At 35.6% G+C, this 19,654-nt stretch overlaps 2 protein-coding genes across 2 annotated transcripts in view; one reads left to right on the forward strand and one right to left on the reverse strand.

Moving 5' to 3' along the window:
* The window catches only part of LOC144353451 (uncharacterized), an 18,103-nt gene extending 9,325 nt beyond the window's left edge, over nucleotides 1-8,778 (reverse strand). Inside the window, exons 1-6 of the mRNA XM_085507799.1 lie at nucleotides 8,605-8,778; nucleotides 7,618-7,750; nucleotides 7,188-7,260; nucleotides 5,871-5,964; nucleotides 5,108-5,226; nucleotides 1,211-1,395 (exon numbers count right to left, since the gene is read on the reverse strand). Of these exons, the coding sequence (XP_085363925.1) occupies nucleotides 1,211-1,395; nucleotides 5,108-5,226; nucleotides 5,871-5,964; nucleotides 7,188-7,260; nucleotides 7,618-7,750; nucleotides 8,605-8,763 (763 nt within the window). The 5' untranslated portion in view covers nucleotides 8,764-8,778. The remainder of the gene's footprint in view (nucleotides 1-1,210; nucleotides 1,396-5,107; nucleotides 5,227-5,870; nucleotides 5,965-7,187; nucleotides 7,261-7,617; nucleotides 7,751-8,604) is intronic.
* A 230-nt stretch (nucleotides 8,779-9,008) lies between these two features.
* Nucleotides 9,009-19,654, forward strand: part of LOC102808532 (serrate RNA effector molecule homolog A-like) — a 38,595-nt gene continuing 27,949 nt past the window's right edge. Inside the window, exons 1-4 of the mRNA XM_085507800.1 lie at nucleotides 9,009-9,132; nucleotides 9,342-9,523; nucleotides 13,515-13,649; nucleotides 18,575-18,709. Of these exons, the coding sequence (XP_085363926.1) occupies nucleotides 9,399-9,523; nucleotides 13,515-13,649; nucleotides 18,575-18,709 (395 nt within the window). The 5' untranslated portion in view covers nucleotides 9,009-9,132; nucleotides 9,342-9,398. The remainder of the gene's footprint in view (nucleotides 9,133-9,341; nucleotides 9,524-13,514; nucleotides 13,650-18,574; nucleotides 18,710-19,654) is intronic.

Raw genomic sequence — 19,654 nt, forward strand, 5'->3', positions numbered from 1 at the left:
TAATAAAATCAACAATCTAGTCCATACCTGTTACCCCCTGTGGTTGGTTGTGTAGTTGTTTGTCATCTAATAAAATCAACAATCTAGTCCATACCTGTTACCCCCTGTGGTTGGTTGTGTAGTTGTTTGTCATCTAATAAAATCAACAATCTAGTCCATACCTGTTACCCCCTGTGGTTGGTTGTGTAGTTGTTTGTCATCTAATAAAATCAACAATCTAGTCCATACCTGTTACCCCCTGTGGTTGGTTGTGTAGTTGTTTGTCATCTAATAAAATCAACAATCTAGTCCATACCTGTTACCCCCTGGGGTTGGTTGTGTAGTTGTTTGTCATCTAATAAAATCAACAATCTAGTCCATACCTGTTACCCCCTGTGGTTGGTTGTGTAGTTGTTTGTCATCTAATAAAATCAACAATCTAGTCCATACCTGTTACCCCCTGTGGTTGGTTGTGTAGTTGTTTGTCATCTAATAAAATCAACAATCTAGTCCATACCTGTTACCCCCTGTGGTTGGTTGTGTAGTTGTTTGTCATCTAATAAAATCAACAATCTAGTCCATACCTGTTACCCCCTGTGGTTGGTTGTGTAGTTGTTTGTCATCTAATAAAATCAACAATCTAGTCCATACCTGTTACCCCCTGTGGTTGGTTGTGTAGTTGTTTGTCATCTAATAAAATCAACAATCTAGTCCATACCTGTTACCCCCTGGGGTTGGTTGTGTAGTTGTTTGTCATCTAATAAAATCAACAATCTAGTCCATACCTGTTACCCCCTGTGGTTGGTTGTGTAGTTGTTTGTCATCTAATAAAATCAACAATCTAGTCCATACCTGTTACCCCCTGTGGTTGGTTGTGTAGTTGTTTGTCATCTAATAAAATCAACAATCTAGTCCATACCTGTTACCCCCTGTGGTTGGTTGTGTAGTTGTTTGTCATCTAATAAAATCAACAATCTAGTCCATACCTGTTACCCCCTGTGGTTGGTTGTGTAGTTGTTTGTCATCTAATAAAATCAACAATCTAGTCCATACCTGTTACCCCCTGTGGTTGGTTGTGTAGTTGTTTGTCATCTAATAAAATCTCTTACAGATCAAAAGAATATCAACTAAGGAGTTATTGTGTCACTAGAGGGCGCTATTTATATGTATCGTATTTTTTAATGTATAATTTCACTGTAAGTTAGGTTGTTGGTTATTTCTAGTCTCTTACCTTCTTTGACTCTGACAATCCTCTTCTTACCATCACGTATTTTGGTACACGTGATGGTTTCAAAACTGTCAAACATTGTATTAAATCGTTTGAAAGCTCCTTCATCTGGGAAAGCAATAGTGATTTTTCCAACGTCAGCCAGTGTGTGGATTTCTCGGAGTAACAATGGTATTGCTGACTCCAACCTAACAAAGAAAGATATGACATTCAAAAACCTTTTACTAACCACGGTTTGTGTAACAGTGGTATTGCTGACTCTAACCTAACAAAGAAGACAAGCAGCCTGTCAGTTGAGATAACTCCGCTGTTAGCAATGTACATTTTAATTAAAGAACTGAAGATATCATGAAATAAACAAATCTAAGAGAGGTCTACCCAAGGTACATATACACCAAGTATCAAAGCATTCAGTCTTGTAGTTTTTAAGAAGAAGTCGAAAAAGTAAAAAGTTTACCCGGACGCCAGACAATCACTCATATGATAAGCTCCGCTCAACAAAGTCGATAGCGTGGCTAAAAAGCCTATTACTAACCATGGTTTGTGTAACTTCAAAAATTTTCAATGAGTGTACATATAGTGAGTTCTAACTGAAATTTTCAATGAGTGTACATATAGTGAGTTCTAACTGAAATTTTCAATGAGTGTACATATAGTGAGTTCTAACTGAAATTTTCAATGAGTGTACATATAGTGAGTTCTAACTGAAATTTTCAATGAGTGTACATATAGTGAGTTCTAACTGAAATTTTCAATGAGTGTACATATAGTGAGTTCTAACTGAAATTTTCAATGAGTGTACATATAGTGAGTTCTAACTGAAATTTTCAATGAGTGTACATATAGTGAGTTCTAACTGAAATTTTCAATGAGTGTACATATAGTGAGTTCTAACTGAAATTTTCAATGAGTGTACATATAGTGAGTTCTAACTGAAATTTTCAATGAGTGTACATATAGTGAGTTCTAACTGAAATTTTCAATGAGTGTACATATAGTGAGTTCTAACTGAAATTTTCAATGAGTGTACATATAGTGAGTTCTAACTGAAATTTTCAATGAGTGTACATATAGTGAGTTCTAACTGAAATTTTCAATGAGTGTACATATAGTGAGTTCTAACTGAAATTTTCAATGAGTGTACATATAGTGAGTTCTAACTGAAATTTTCAATGAGTGTACATATAGTGAGTTCTAACTGAAATTTTCAATGAGTGTACATATAGTGAGTTCTAACTGAAATTTTCAATGAGTGTACATATAGTGAGTTCTAACTGAAATTTTCAATGAGTGTACATATAGTGAGTTCTAACTGAAATTTTCAATGAGTGTACATATAGTGAGTTCTAACTGAAATTTTCAATGAGTGTACATATAGTGAGTTCTAACTGAAATTTTCAATGAGTGTACATATAGTGAGTTCTAACTGAAATTTTCAATGAGTGTACATATAGTGAGTTCTAACTGAAATTTTCAATGAGTGTACATATAGTGAGTTCTAACTGAAATTTTCAATGAGTGTACATATAGTGAGTTCTAACTGAAATTTTCAATGAGTGTACATATAGTGAGTTCTAACTGAAATTTTCAATGAGTGTACATATAGTGAGTTCTAACTGAAATTTTCAATGAGTGTACATATAGTGAGTTCTAACTGAAATTTTCAATGAGTGTACATATAGTGAGTTCTAACTGAAATTTTCAATGAGTGTACATATAGTGAGTTCTAACTGAAATTTTCAATGAGTGTACATATAGTGAGTTCTAACTGAAATTTTCAATGAGTGTACATATAGTGAGTTCTAACTGAAATTTTCAATGAGTGTACATATAGTGAGTTCTAACTGAAATTTTCAATGAGTGTACATATAGTGAGTTCTAACTGAAATTTTCAATGAGTGTACATATAGTGAGTTCTAACTGAAATTTTCAATGAGTGTACATATAGTGAGTTCTAACTGAAATTTTCAATGAGTGTACATATAGTGAGTTCTAACTGAAATTTTCAATGAGTGTACATATAGTGAGTTCTAACTGAAATTTTCAATGAGTGTACATATAGTGAGTTCTAACTGAAATTTTCAATGAGTGTACATATAGTGAGTTCTAACTGAAATTTTCAATGAGTGTACATATAGTGAGTTCTAACTGAAATTTTCAATGAGTGTACATATAGTGAGTTCTAACTGAAATTTTCAATGAGTGTACATATAGTGAGTTCTAACTGAAATTTTCAATGAGTGTACATATAGTGAGTTCTAACTGAAATTTTCAATGAGTGTACATATAGTGAGTTCTAACTGAAATTTTCAATGAGTGTACATATAGTGAGTTCTAACTGAAATTTTCAATGAGTGTACATATAGTGAGTTCTAACTGAAATTTTCAATGAGTGTACATATAGTGAGTTCTAACTGAAATTTTCAATGAGTGTACATATAGTGAGTTCTAACTGAAATTTTCAATGAGTGTACATATAGTGAGTTCTAACTGAAATTTTCAATGAGTGTACATATAGTGAGTTCTAACTGAAATTTTCAATGAGTGTACATATAGTGAGTTCTAACTGAAATTTTCAATGAGTGTACATATAGTGAGTTCTAACTGAAATTTTCAATGAGTGTACATATAGTGAGTTCTAACTGAAATTTTCAATGAGTGTACATATAGTGAGTTCTAACTGAAATTTTCAATGAGTGTACATATAGTGAGTTCTAACTGAAATTTTCAATGAGTGTACATATAGTGAGTTCTAACTGAAATTTTCAATGAGTGTACATATAGTGAGTTCTAACTGAAATTTTCAATGAGTGTACATATAGTGAGTTCTAACTGAAATTTTCAATGAGTGTACATATAGTGAGTTCTAACTGAAATTTTCAATGAGTGTACATATAGTGAGTTCTAACTGAAATTTTCAATGAGTGTACATATAGTGAGTTCTAACTGAAATTTTCAATGAGTGTACATATAGTGAGTTCTAACTGAAATTTTCAATGAGTGTACATATAGTGAGTTCTAACTGAAATTTTCAATGAGTGTACATATAGTGAGTTCTAACTGAAATTTTCAATGAGTGTACATATAGTGAGTTCTAACTGAAATTTTCAATGAGTGTACATATAGTGAGTTCTAACTGAAATTTTCAATGAGTGTACATATAGTGAGTTCTAACTGAAATTTTCAATGAGTGTACATATAGTGAGTTCTAACTGAAATTTTCAATGAGTGTACATATAGTGAGTTCTAACTGAAATTTTCAATGAGTGTACATATAGTGAGTTCTAACTGAAATTTTCACACAAGAAAAAATGTAAATCTAAAAGCACTATATCAAGTAACAATTCAGATTGGGATATAAAATCACTGCCAACTCATCTTGGAATCATTTCTTCAAAATATCAACAAAATCTTTCCAATGCTTGGAGCCATTTTGTTTTTTTATGACCAGGTCTCTCTTTTCAAAGCTATCATGTCTGATGCATGTCTTCAACGTAATCTGTGATGCTATTGATGTGATCTCTTTGTATGATATCATCAAATTTGTTTGCAACATTTCACACATTTTATGTAGTTTTCAATAATTTATTCATCAATTTTGAACCAAATAGATACAATTTCCATTAACAACAGATCCTGACTACAGACTTTCTCATTTTCGATTGAACAATTTGCACCAATTTCTGGGAATTAATCTCTCACTATTTCTTGGTGTGTTTTTATTTTATTGGAGATGTGCTTCTAATAGAGCAAACACTGGAATTATTTTGATATTGTGAGTTACCAGTACTGACATTTTACATGTTCACATGGATGTAATTAAGTATATTTCACTAATAAGTAAAAAAAATATTGAAATTTAAAATTTTGTTTGCAAAAAATACAAGATATATGACTAACCTTGGAATCACACCATCTGAGAAGTAGAACCGTTCTTGCAATGCATGTATATCATATATCATGAGTTGTGCCGGCCCTCTCGCAGTGTATGGAATTGCTGACAGCAATGTGGCTAGTGTCTGCATTATCGGTACAACATGTAGAGAAATATAAGGTCATTCATAAAGTTTTATTTTCACTATAATATAGAAAATCCCATGCCATGTTTGAATGCCATTCGTAATCATTGCAGCTTTCAATTTGAGTCTTCCCTGAGTCAAATGTCATTTGCTTAATAGAAATAAGGTTTATATGTTCATGTTGTAATTTTCAGTATGCTGAATACAGCATGTCCATTCAATTCACCAGTGATTATGTTAACTTCTGAGATTGACACGTTTTGTATTTTACGTAGAAGGGTAAACAAAAATACAGTGAATTAGCTGATACTCAAGCAATCTTAGAAGTAGATTAAAAAGCGAAAACATTCGCAAGTGTTTTGAGGTACTTCGAATATGTGGCCTGCACAGCCACAACATAGTCACAACAACCTATGAATGATCTCAGAATGTATCTCTAAAACCCAAATGTTGTTGTAGTGCCTCATGATTACAATAGACTTCACTCAAACATGTATGAAAGATGCGTGCTGTGCAGCAACATCAAATTGAAATAGCATTCATATAACACAATATCATTGGAAGATGGTAGAATAGCATTGCAATATTGTACACAACACTGTGTCCAACAATACAATGATGCAACCTCTTTTTAAATAATGTACCTTTGCAGTAGCTATCTGTCCTTCTCTATCAACTCTCTCCATAGTTCCAGTTGGAAAGTAAGGTAGAATACACGTAAATGACCTTGCAAGGTATCTAAGGAATGTAAACAGAAAATACATTACTTAATATTAAATTTGCGCTCATTCCTATAGCATTATTCAATGATTGATGTGAAATATTTAATGGCATGAATGTGAATATTTTTCGCAATTTGCGCAAATTCTGACATCACATAAAATAACATTATAGTCGCAAGGCACTATTCACATAGTGTGAATATGTTCCAGTAAAATTTCATTTTTAAAATAATAACTTATTTAGAAATTTCTATGTAGAATACTTCTTACAAGGTGTAATGCAATAACTTTTGAACATACACTACTAAGACATTCTTATGAACTGTTTTATTGAAATTTTTCAAAGTTAATTTTCTGAAGTGACAGTTATATTATGGAATGCAAATGTATTTGTAAATTACAAGCCACCAAAATAGCCACCAGACTGAGACATTATTAATGAAAACACAAAATCATTATTACCATGGAAACTAGCTCTACTGCCAATTATATTTATTTGCTCCCAATTGGTTGCATAATTGTTAATTATTGATGTAAACATTTTCCACAAATGGAATATTTTCTGTTAAACAGTAAAGTTTTAGTATTATTAAGTATAAAGGTACATTTGCTCACAAATGGGAATAAAAAATAACATAATGAAAAATTGCTCTGAATGCACAATTTGTATCCAATGCATGGCCCACCCACCAGTCAATGATTGAAGCATGTCTATTTAGAACACCTGGTTAGGGTTAGCCAATCAGGAACCACTATTTCACTTTTTTGTTATTGTTTATTTTCGTTTTGTTTACAGCATTTGAAATTTTGAAATTAATTTAATTAATTCTGCCAATTAAATTAAAAAAAAAAATTGTTTTTATCCTGTTAAATTTTCACCCTATTATTTACAAATCCAATAATCAGAACAATTACTGCAAATTTATATATATTCACCATTTGTATTCTATTTCATTTAAGTACAGCATTGCTTACCTAATATATTTATTGCATTGTGGGTAATATAACCACTTTTACTTATGTGGATTGTGAAGTACTAGTGTACTCCCTTTACATAAACTATGTTAATTGATATTAATGCACACAAATTAAGAAGATCAAGCTACTTCCTCTGGACATGGGAGATTTATAAGAACTGTCAAGGTTTCTTGCACTGGGAACTGTTCATAGCCAACTCAAACGTGTGTACTGTCAGAGGTGAAAAATCTGCAGACAAGATGTCCATCAAGTTACTAGTACCTGGGTATATTGTATAGAATAGATAACTGTTCAAATACCACTTGTGGTGAGTGAATACTGCCAATAAAGATAACTGAAAGATAAAATAATGTAAGAGTTATACAAAAGTTTTAATATGATTAATTTGAAAAAAATGAATTTTATGGCAGCTGTCAACAATTAAACAAAAAAATATTTCACTCAAAAAAGTTTAATAAGGAAAGTGAGTACTGGATATCTACTTTTAATAAACCACATTTTTACAGTATTTAATATAAAATTGTTCATACTCTTATACTTGTATTCTTTATACCCATACCCTTACTTTCTACTGGCCAATCCCTCAGTCTTCTGCAAATCCCCCAAACTGGTGTGTAAAGAAATTTAGCAACATTTAAGCACATATGGATTTCTGAACATGCATTACATAAATAATTTTTTTTGGACTCACTGTCACTGCCGTGGCATTCTTTTATGTCCTCTATAAAGAGATTGGGCCACCCGTCTGGAAACTGTTCCCATCTTATCAATTTCTTCAGTTTCACTTTCTGGCATTCTCTGGATGCTTGTCTCCCAAGGGCTTTCTAAAAAAAAAAAACAGTACAAGTTCATTTGTACACCACAATCTATAAAACAAAAAAGTAATAGCATTGCCCAGTGTACTATAATTAACACTGTGTGGGGGCTAACCAGTACAAAGCATCAACTATAGTCACCTTTATTGTTACAATATAACAAAACAAACCTACAGCATTGTTTTCTAAAATGTTGAAGTCTGTAGCAATGGGAAATAGTTGAAAAACAGCATGATAACATGAAGAAAATTGTCTAATTTAAAACGGGAGGGTCGTCACCCGCGCACGTGCAGGAATTGAGTCCCAAGTGACAATAACAACACACACTAAATATGCAAAGGCTCAGTGGCAGACGCTTGTTTGTAAACAATGACACGCTATGGCCATCCAAAGCATGTGCAGGTGACGACTCCCTCGCTTTAATAAATTAATATTCAAGTTTGTTGTAGTTTATTGATATTATTAATTTAAAAAAAAATTTGGAAATAATTTCACATGTTTTTAAAACAGATATTGATAAAAGGAAAGTTGTTTTAACGACGGCCTATGGACAACCAACTTTCGAAACACTCCATCTATGTTGTACAGCGCCCTCTCGTACCCATCCCGATTTAATTCGAAACTACCACGCCCACCACGGTAACTGACATTTGCGACACTTCTGGGGTGTTGGTTGTCAACCCTTTGTACCAGCCCAACATTGCATTTTGCCTTTGCGATCAACTGAAAAAATGGGAAATGTAATAATTATCTATATGACCTCCAAGCGTGCATTGTTGTGTACGGTTTAAATATAGTGAGCAAAAACGTTCAACACTGTCAACAGACCGATCGTAAACACAACAATATAATAAAATGACTACCTTTGCAACAGCGCCGGAGGCAATGCTTGACTCCATAACCAATTCGTTGCATTTATCAGCGACAGCCTCTGCCAACTCGTTCATGGTAGGATGGCAAAGCAGGACGGCAGCCGATCTTTGGCGCGGAAAATCAACAATATTTACTATCGGGGCCGCCATGACGAACCTCAAACTGGACTGATTTATTACCTTTTGAGAGGAGGTATCAATATCGCCGTCAATGTAGTCAATACGTCCACAGTAAGAAAAATATAAAACGCACGTTCTACATTTAATGTTGATAGAATATCTATAACAAATCCCGGTCTTCTGCTAAATTAATTTTGCACAGTCAATACGTTATTTTAAAATCCCACCTGTAAGCTGTACTACCTGTTCAAATAATGGACGATTCAGCTACCCATAACCCACCTGGATAAAACGCGCATGGTGGAAGACGCCATTTTGATGCACTGTTTGTGTTGCGGTTTTCAAATACGCGACAGTGTACACACTTTTTAAAAATCAAGGATAGCTATCGGATTATAGGTATGTAATCATTCAGAATATTTCTTTCTATCTTTTTGAAGTGTCGGCGCATAACCTCTTCGACGCGCGATTGATTTTACGTGATTTGAAGTTAGCAGACTTGACTGAGTGATGACATTGTCACTGCGTTGCTCAAATATACGGCATTTTGTAATGATGTGTGTTACTAGATCTTTCCTCGTTCACTTAACATGTCTTGTTTATCTCAGAACCGGCGTAACACGTTCGTTGGAAGCTGGTAAATTTGTAAGAAATCTGCCAACAATATGGGCGACAGCGATGAAGAATACGATCGCCGTAGAGGGCGCGATAAGTTCAGAAGAGAGCGAAGTGACTATAATGATCGACGAGATCGTGAGGATCGTGGTAGACGTGATGACTGGAGTGATAGGTATTGTTGAAAAACTAGTATCAATTTTCATAAACATGTCAATACGAGGTCTTGTGAAACAACAAATGTATTGGGTTATCACTATACAAGACACTATACAAGAGGAATAAGAAACCACAGCATTTCCTTTGTAGTCCTTATTCTTGCTGCAGTTTAGCAGCTCTTATTGGCCGCTTAAGCTATTTTGATATTACGTCGCGGCCATAGAGCTGCAGATCGCGTCCATTGAAAACCGCACAGTTCGCCATCCCGGGGCGCACGCTATTTTTGATGTTATCGAACGATTTCAATGAAATTTAAAACGAATAAAAGTTATCCTTGCAAACACAAACATCTTAGGTATCTACTGACCGAAAATGAAGGACTATTTCTTCTTGAAAAGTATATATTTCTGTGTATAATTAGACCGAACGACGGATTTCAAGATGACCTCTGTCATGTGACCTGATCACATGACAATGACGAAACATGCGCAGTTGACATTTTAACTGAAAATTGAGAATGGCAGGTTCTTGCATTCATTGTGGAGATGAGTTCCAGAAGAAAGTTAAAGGGTATCGCAGGCAATCCATTGCATCTAGACTTAAAACCTCGGAAACTGTTGACAATGCATTAGTGAATGTTCTAAAGCTGAAACCCATTACACCGTTGGCTTGTTGTCTCTTTCCGCATAATATTGAGGAGCATTGGTGGTAAAATATACATCATACTTTTGCCATACCCTGTTGGTAATATGGCCAATGTGTGTATATTATTTAAAATACAAGTAGTACCTTCTACTTGTTGAGCTTTTAGGTCAAATTTAAAAATATCTTTCAGATTCTGGTCAAAAGACTCAACAATTTTGTCCTTTGTGAATTCCATGCTGTCTGCTCCTGTCACTTGTAACACTCTTTGGCAAGTTACAAGATTATTTTTAGATTTTTCACAATATATAAATAAAACTGCTTGAAAAAAATATTTTTAATAATACATGTACTTTATTTGATTTTTTCAAAAAAAGATGAGTCACTTAATGGTGAAATGAAATTAAAATTATAAAAAGCCGTCTGCCGATGTTTCGTCACATGAAGCGCTGTCCCAGACAGGCGCCGATGGCCGTCTGTTGTAGTCACGTGATTACACTCGTCACTAAAAGAGCCAAGTCACGTGATAGAGGTCGGCTTCAAAATGGCGGCGTTCAATCGGAGGTTTCACTTCGGCACAGTTTTAACGTAAAATAGTCTCATTTACACGGGCAAATTTGCTTAAAGCTTGCTGTAATCAGTAACAGATATATTTGTGAGAACATATTTGTCTATTTTTTCCTGCAAGTCGAGGTAATTTTATTACAATCACAATTTTAATGATACATAACTGGCATATTTAAAAATCTGTGCATTTCTTTAGGGAAGGGAACTGCAGCTCTCTGGTCGCCCCGCAACGTATACCACGACCAAGAGAGCTGCATAAACTGCAGCAATCCTTATTCTAATTACTTCCCTGTTCTATTGAACATGTTACATCACAGTGAATTAGCATTACAAGTAGGATTATATAATAATAGTTTATTATGCAACAGTAACTTTCTGTGGATACAGCATTAAGGCAAGAATAGTGTAAAATGTTATAAAAAAAATACAACTAAGAAAACTACAAATTTTAAAGGTCTACAAATAACTCAAAAAGTAATAAAAATACAGTAAATAAATCAAAATAAAGGTTCTCCCTACCCAGGGGTTTACACAGGTGGTGCTTTGTATATGGTATTTTTTTAAATATTATTGTCAGGAGTCTATAACAATATTTAACTTTTTTCTAGAGTTATTTCTATTCTTATTGGAAATCCACCCAACTCTGCTTTTAGACCAATAGTTGGTGTTAGTTTACTGACACAAAGTATAAAGCGGTAAAACTGACTACCCACTTGCTCTAAACTGTCGTTGTCATTTGATGTCTCGTCAGCCTAAATTTCAGCACCGTACATCAGGGTTCTCCACGAGGGGTTTTTACAGGGCGCCGCGCCCTGTTATCTGAAATTGGCGCCCTGTTTAAATTGTCAGCGCCCTGTTATATTTCCTGTGCGCCCTGCATGGTCTCAGACAAAGAATTGTTTACAAAACAGGCCAACACTCATTGTCTTCCGAAGATGATTCATCGTGCTCAGGGTAACTGGTTCATTGTTTTAAGGTGCAACTGTGAAAATTCCGGTTTGTTATCGTAGCAGCTCACCGTGAGGTGATAACACCACCAAACAAAAAGTTACAAGTTTTTTCAACACGATTAAAAATGAACATGTGGCCTAGAAAAGTGCATTACCGTACCCATATTTTTACTGCCAGGGTGACGTCAAATATATAAAATCGTTATCGGTAAAACCATTCGTTAAACATAAGGTCTATGATTAAAACCAAGTTCACGCCATGACTAGGTAGCGGCAACATCGTCACCGCCGAGTGGAACAAAGACAGCAACCGGGCAGCTATGCACTTGCATGATCGGTAAACGACCAGCGCAGCCGACGTACCATCACAGACATTGCTGATCACCAAAAAGTCCACACGAATGCTTGCTTGAACATGTAAATGTTTATATTTAAATGTCACTATTTAAAGTTGAATTTTCTTTAAATCACGATTTAAAAACCACGGTAAAACGGCCATGCTTTCAACTCGCATCATAAGTGGAGGAAATAAATTTACTTGTGTTCTTTTGGAACAAATATTCTGATTGGTTGTTTTTCGCGTCAATGCGTGGCTCTGGCCAATCAAAAGCATCGTTACATAGTATTAGGGTGCACACAGTAAAATGAACTGTTTCCGGGTCATAACTGTTTTCAACGAAGCAGACATCAACAAACTTTCGATTCGAATGAAAATTATTCTTTTAAGTATGTATTTTGTTTTTTATACCTAATTCTATTATTTTTGATAGTAACTGTTAACTGCAGATCGAAAATCTTCTATTGTGTACATTTTATTTCGTTTGATCACCTTGGTTTTTGGTGCCATTCATGCAAGTTTTTTAATGAACCAATTACGAACGTTTGTGTGACATACATTTTATTTTGCTTCGTCCAAATAAATATAAATCATAAATGTAAATTTTTGCTAAAAATTAAATAAAGCATGTATGTATCTATTTGGGAAAATAAATTAACAAACTTGTTACGTCTTTTTCTGGACTCGATCATTACTTGTAAACAACTTATGTCGCCGCTTGAGGAATCGTGCAGCTAAAATCAGCTGATTGTACGTGCTGACGTTTACTTAATAGCTCTTCAAAATTCCTATTCATTTTGTAATAATAAATATATATTATGCATATATAATAATATGTAGATTAATAGATTTTTTGGTTTCCATTTTTCAACATCCTTGCCAATGATGCACGTTACAAATGTGCCACGCCCACTTCACATTGGCGCGCCCTGTTTAATTTTCAAACCGTGGAGAACCCTGTACATTATGATTGGTGTTGTTTACTGGTCAAACAGTTTCAAGCACAATGAAGTTGATATCATTTTATGATTCAGTATTGAATGTCAGACACAAATTATGCCTCTATTGCCTTATTCTTTAACATTGATTGCATTAATTACAACTTCCCATTAGGTGTAATCATTATACCAAAGTAACAAAATTCTGTTCCTGCTGTTATGTTTTTGTCATCTAGTGTGAATTTAAGATTTTTTATCATTCTGTTACCAGTGTTGAAAGTCATTAATTTTGATTCCATTGGTTACAGTAATTTGACAGTAATTTGTTCAAACAATTTTGTAACCCATCGAGTTTCTGACAACAGTACAAGGTCATCTGCATACAAAATTGAGTTTAGTGTTTTGTCCCCCTTCAATAAAGTTTATGTTGTCTGATTAAAAGTTAAGTTTTCTGTGAGACAACTGAATCATCTCTGAATGGGACTGCCGTCATTAAAAGTGTGAATAAATGAACGAAATAAAATAAATCATTTTATATTGTCATGTTGAAAGCTTTGGAATGTATCTTTATAGGCGAAGAGATCGAGGTGACAGCAGTCGGCATGATTGGAACCGAAGAGACTATGATTTTGACAGACGACGTGATCGATATAGTCCACAACGAAGAGACATGAGTCCTCCACATATGAAGAGAATGAGACGAGACTGGTAAGAATTTTATATTGAGAGCTCTGTGAACAACCTGAATATATGGGCAACTCATAGTAGCTATTAACATAGGAAGTAAATAAGACTGAATTATATGGTAAGGTAAATGGTGGGGATTCTGGGTGGCCAAGTGGAACGTGTGCTATGACGTGTAGCTTGATGATTTGGTGTTGGTTCATGCATGGAAGGTACTAACTTCCATGGTTCATGTCATGTTTATTTAACAGTGTTTATCTTGCCTAGGTATTTGGTCTTATTTACTACTTCAAATAGTTAGACATGCTGGTAGCTTAGTGTTAATAGAACTAGACACATGCTATGTCCACGTTACGGGATCTTGGCACGTGCCAACTCGGTCCTGAGTCTCGGCACGGGCTGAGATCTCTAACGTGAATGCCACTACATGCTACATTTTTAGCTCCACTGTCGACTTTGTCGAGCGAAGCTTATCATATGAGTGATTGTCCGTCGTCGTCCGTGTCAATGTTTTACTTTTTCAACTTCTTCTTGAAAACCACAAGCCTGAATGCTTTGATACTTGGTGTATATGTACCTTGGGTAGACCTTTCTTAGAATTGTTCATTTCATCATGATACCTTCAATTCTCTAATTTTGGTAAATATTTTTGTCATTTTTGGTAAAAAGTGATATTTTCGACGACTTGTTGAAAACCGCAAGTCCAATTGCTTCGATATTATATATATACGTACTACATGTGGACCTCTCTCAGATTTGTTCATTTTGTAATGATATCTTTATTTCTCTAATTTTCCTGAATATTTTTATCATTTTTGGTAAAAAGTGATATTTTCGACTGCTTGTTACAAACCACAAGTCCAATTGCTTTGATATTACATATATAGGTACCACATGTGGACCACTCTCAAATTTGTTCATTTCATGATGATATCTTCAATTCTCTAATTTTGATGAATATTTTTATCATTTTTGATATGTTAAAAACACAATCATTTATGGTGAAAAATGATATTTTTGAATTCTTGTTGAAAACAGCAAGTCCCATTGCATTGATACTATGCATATTGTTCATTTTCTAATGATATCTTCTGTTCTGTAATTGAAATGTGCATTGCTAACAGCGGAGCTATCTCAGCCGAGAGGCTGCTTGTTTTGAATTCTTGTTAATAAAAAAAACAGCAAGTCCCATTGCTTTGATACTATACATATTGTTCATTTTCTAATGATATCTTCTGTTCTGTAATTGAAATGTGCATTGCTAACAGCGAAGCTATCTCAGCCGAGAGGCTGCTTGTTTTGAATTCTTGTTAAAAAAAAACAGCAAGTCCCATTGCTTTGATACTATATATATTGTTCATTTTCTAATGATATCTTCTGTTCTTTATTGAAATGTGCATTGCTAACAGCAGAGCTATCTCAGCCGATAGGCTGCTTGTTTTGAATTCTTGTTAAAAAAAAACAGCAAGTCCCATTGCTTTGATACTATATATATTGTTCATTTTCTAATGATATCTTCTGTTCTTTATTGAAATGTGCATTGCTAACAGCAGAGCTATCTCAGCCGATAGGCTGCTTGTTGAAATGTGCATTGCTAACAGCAGAGCTATCTCAGCCGATTGGCTGACTGTTGAAATGTGCATTGCTAACAGCGGAGCTATCTCAGCCGACAGGCTGCTTGTTGAAATGTGCATTGCTAACAGCAGAGCTATCTCGGCCGATAGGCTGCTTGTTGAAATGTGCATTGCTAACAGCGGAGCTATCTCAGCCGATAGGCTGCTTGTTGAAATGTGCATTTCTAACAGCAGAGCTATCTCAGCCGATAGGCTGCTTGTTGAAATGTGCATTGCTAACAGCGGAGCTATCTCAGCCGACAGGCTGCTTGTTGAAATGTGCATTGCTAACAGCAGAGCTATCTCAGCTGACAGGCTGCTTGTTGAAATGTGCATTGCTAACAGCGGAGCTATCTCAGTCGACAGGCTGCTTGTTGAAATGTGCATTGCTAACAGCAGAGCTATCTCAGCCGATAGGCTGCTTGTTGAAATGTGCATTGCTAACAGCAGAGCTATCTCAGCCGATAGGCTGCTTGTTGAAATGTGCATTGCTAACAACGGAGCTATCTCAGCCGACAGGCTGCTTGTTGAAATGTGCATTGCTAACAGCAGAGCTATCTCAGCCGACAGGCTGCTTGTTGAAATGTGCATTGCTAACAGCGGAGCTATCTCAGCCGACAGGCTGCTTGTTGAAATGTGCATTGCTAACAGCAGAGCTATCTCAGCCGATAGGCTGCTTGTTGAAATGTGCATTGCTAACAGCAGAGCTATCTCAGCCGATAGGCTGCTTGTTGAAATGTGCATTGCTAACAGCGGAGCTATCTCAGCCGACAGACTGCTTGTTGAAATGTGCATTGCTAACAGCGGAGCTATCTCAGCCGACAGGCTGCTTGTTGAAATGTGCATTGCTAACAGCGGAGCTATCTCAGCCGACAGACTGCTTGTTGAAATGTGCATTGCTAACAGCAGAGCTATCTCAGCCGACAGGCTGCTTGTTGAAATGTGCATTGCTAACAGCGGAGCTATCTCAGCCGACAGGCTGCTTGTTGAAATGTGCATTGCTAACAGCGGAGCTATCTCAGCCGACAGGCTGCTTGTTGAAATGTGCATTTCTAACAGCAGAGCTATCTCAGCCGATAGGCTGCTTGTTTTAGATTCTGTGCTTGTTACAATGAATGAATCAAAGGGGTGGTACTCTAAATCTTAGTTATTTGCATGAAATGTGTTTCTGATATCATCCCAAAATGAATACATTGTCACTATGGGCTTCAGTAATAGCTTGCAAAGTATAGCAATCTAGCAATATTACTAATCGTATTTGTTCTATTACAAGTATACCTTTAATAGATGCGCATGTAATCCAACAGTGGGTACCATAAAAATCCGCAAATAAGCGCCACCCTCAATTAAAAGCCACTCAGTGAAAATTTGTTACATTTGACCCTTTATTAAGAGCCACCAAGAGTTGAGTGGTTTTGTCAATAAGAAACCAGAAATAAGCGCCAGCCGCCCTGTTGTTTACAATCAGGCAGACACAAGCTTGTCGTGCCTCACTTCCACCCTGCATTGTTTATTGCCCCACAGAAGGTGTGAGACAAATAAAGATTATCCCCATAGGCTTGCCCGATGTCCTGTGTAATTGAGAACGGAAGAATGATAGACGAAAGAAATGCACTGAAAGCGTGAATTTGACTGTTTTTCTTTTTCTTTTTTTTTTATTTCTGACACACAATCGACCAATTCACAAACTAGTAGTAACTATGTTTTTTGTCGAAACATCGAAAGACACGTTGAGATATTCATTGCTAATGTTGTCTTTATAACCAAGTAAAAAACGTCACGATTTTAGAACGCCTTTATCGGAAAATCGGAGGTATCGAAAATACTTTCTCACAGACGGACCGGAACAGGAAGTCAATAGAAAACAAAGGATTTTTTCCTTAGCGTGGGGGAAATTTGGTTAGCGTGGGGGGAAACAGAGGTGTTAATCTGGTCCTGGCATCGTGACTTAGCTCCGACTGTGAGAATGTAATGATTTCGCAGCCCAATCTCGCTGATCGTGATTTTGGGTTATTTTTGGCATTTCATTTGAGACGTTCGTTTTGGAGTGATTCGAGACAAAATGTTCAGGGAAGTGACAAAATAACTGGCATTAGTTTAGAGAGGACTCTCTTGCCGAAAATAATCAAAATTGAAGTCGAATGGATTAGTTCCACAAACTTGCGCGATCAACTTGTCTTACAGCAAAGCGAAGTCGACGTGACCTGCCTGACCCAAATATTTAAATTAGCTATTTGTGAGAATTGAAAATAATCTGGACTTGTACCAATTAGAAAATGCCTTGTAACAGGCCTGAGCTTTCGTAAATGATTTAGTCTCTCCGATTGGTCACAGGAAATTATTTTTAATACATGTAATTGTTACTTTTTCAGTATCGTTTCGTATTTGGTTATATAGGGGTGGGGCTATAGTTTGACCCCGTTTGCCTGGACAGTGAAGTACGTGAATATCATTAACATATAATTATAAGCTGGCTTGATTATGAAACAGGAAATATATAAACCAAAGCTGTACTTTCAGATGTCTAGCGCAATTAAAACAATACCCAAGTACCCAAGCTGTAAAAATCTATAGGAAAACGTGTTTTTCTTTATTGTTTTTGCCATAAATACAAATGCTTGGGCATAATTTTTTTCATTCGTTCCATGCTCCTGTCGCTGCTGGTCAGATAAATTTTATCGAAACTATTTTATATCGTCACCAAATCAACCACCACGCCAGCCACAGCCACGCAAGTTATTCCCAGTTTTCAAGAAAAAAATTGGAGTTTGCCGTACCAGACTTGGTAAACAATTGTACAACGGAAGTACAAGTGTGGGTCAGACCCTGAGAGTGCTACCAAATCCGACTTCAGGCGTCGCTACGCATTGTCAGTGAAACGTGACTTCAGGCATTGCTACACATTGTCGGTGAAACGTTGAATCGTCGTGTACGCTAAGCAGCACGGTCAGCGAGCAGCAGTTCTTATTTATTTGACATTTGTTATTCCCATAACAGTGTTTTTACAGAATAAATTAATTGCAATGATACGACATTAATAATTATTTGTCTGTTTTGGTTGTGTGTGTGTTTGCCTATCCCTTCCCCATTTCACGATGAAAAAGTTTGATCACCCTGGTTTAAGAGCCACTGGCTACAAAGTTGTCAACATGTTACCTAAAATAAGCACCACCCAGAAATGAAAGTGTTACAAAGTGGCTCTTATTTGCAGGTTTTTATGGTATTTTTGTGGGAAGAAATATTCATACCTACAAAAAAAGGTCAATGATCTTTTCATTCCGAAAGAGCCTCGCTTATTCTGAAATTTAAATCTTTGTAATAACTTTGTCAATATAGGGATGACTCTGGTTATTCAGGATATGACATGCAATATGCAGGAGGACATCAGTATAATCCAGTACCAAACTGGGGACATCCAGTGGACATGAATCATCCACACTTACAAACACCACAGCATCAACAAGGCCCAAGGTAATCATAGAAAACATTTCAATTAAAAAGCTTTATGCAAATGAGCAAACAATTATTTATTTATTTGCAAACTACATTGTATCAATGGCCAGCCTATCAATGGTATAATTTTTATTTACTTCCTTCTTTGTAGTACCATTAAAGTCCTAATATAAACCGCATACGTAATAGTAACCGCACCCCCAATTCCGGCTTCAGGGTTTAAGAGTTCTTAACAAAAATTGAAAACTTGAAAAGTACCTATTACTAACCGCACCCCCAATTCAACAAGACCATGACTGACTTCATTGTTTCAACCAGCTGTTCCAAAACGGCATTGTTCCTAATCCTATTCATTTGTTTCGACAACATGCCTAAAAATATTCACACCTATTTATTGTTCAGCGGTGATAAGATGTCAGACAGGCAATGAAACTGCTTTTGTTCTGGCGGCGACCTCTGTCAATACTCTTTCTGAATACGTCTGTGTTTCGTAAGTTTTAGACAATGAGCTTTTATCACCGTAAAAGTGTTAAACTGAGCATTGAAGAATAATTTATCTTTCGAAAACAAATAATTTCTTGATTTAAAAAAAAATCATGCCGTTTTCCCATGGAAATCAAAGGCAAAAGATTGCACTACATTATCGGTAAATCTCTTCCGTGTTGCGTTCACCATGAGGTCGCTGAACTGTCATTAACATATTTAAATGAGCTATGTAATTTAGACACGTGGGCACCATCCAGCATTTTGACTGGTTAATTAGCGACTTGACCTATCCTGTCAATAATACGTCACGTGAGCATTCAAAAACATGGCGGATATCATATCGGCTGTTTACATGTGGCTGAAATCATTCGCTTATGGGGAAACTAAGTTGAATTTCAACGAATTTATTTTTCGTGCGTTATTGTAATCACTACTAAATAATAATCACCAATATCAACACTTCGAAAACAAGTAAGT

This window comes from Saccoglossus kowalevskii, chromosome 14 (genome assembly GCF_978046115.1).
Source record: "Saccoglossus kowalevskii chromosome 14, keSacKowa6.1, whole genome shotgun sequence".
NCBI classification, from domain to species: Eukaryota; Metazoa; Hemichordata; class Enteropneusta; family Harrimaniidae; genus Saccoglossus; species Saccoglossus kowalevskii.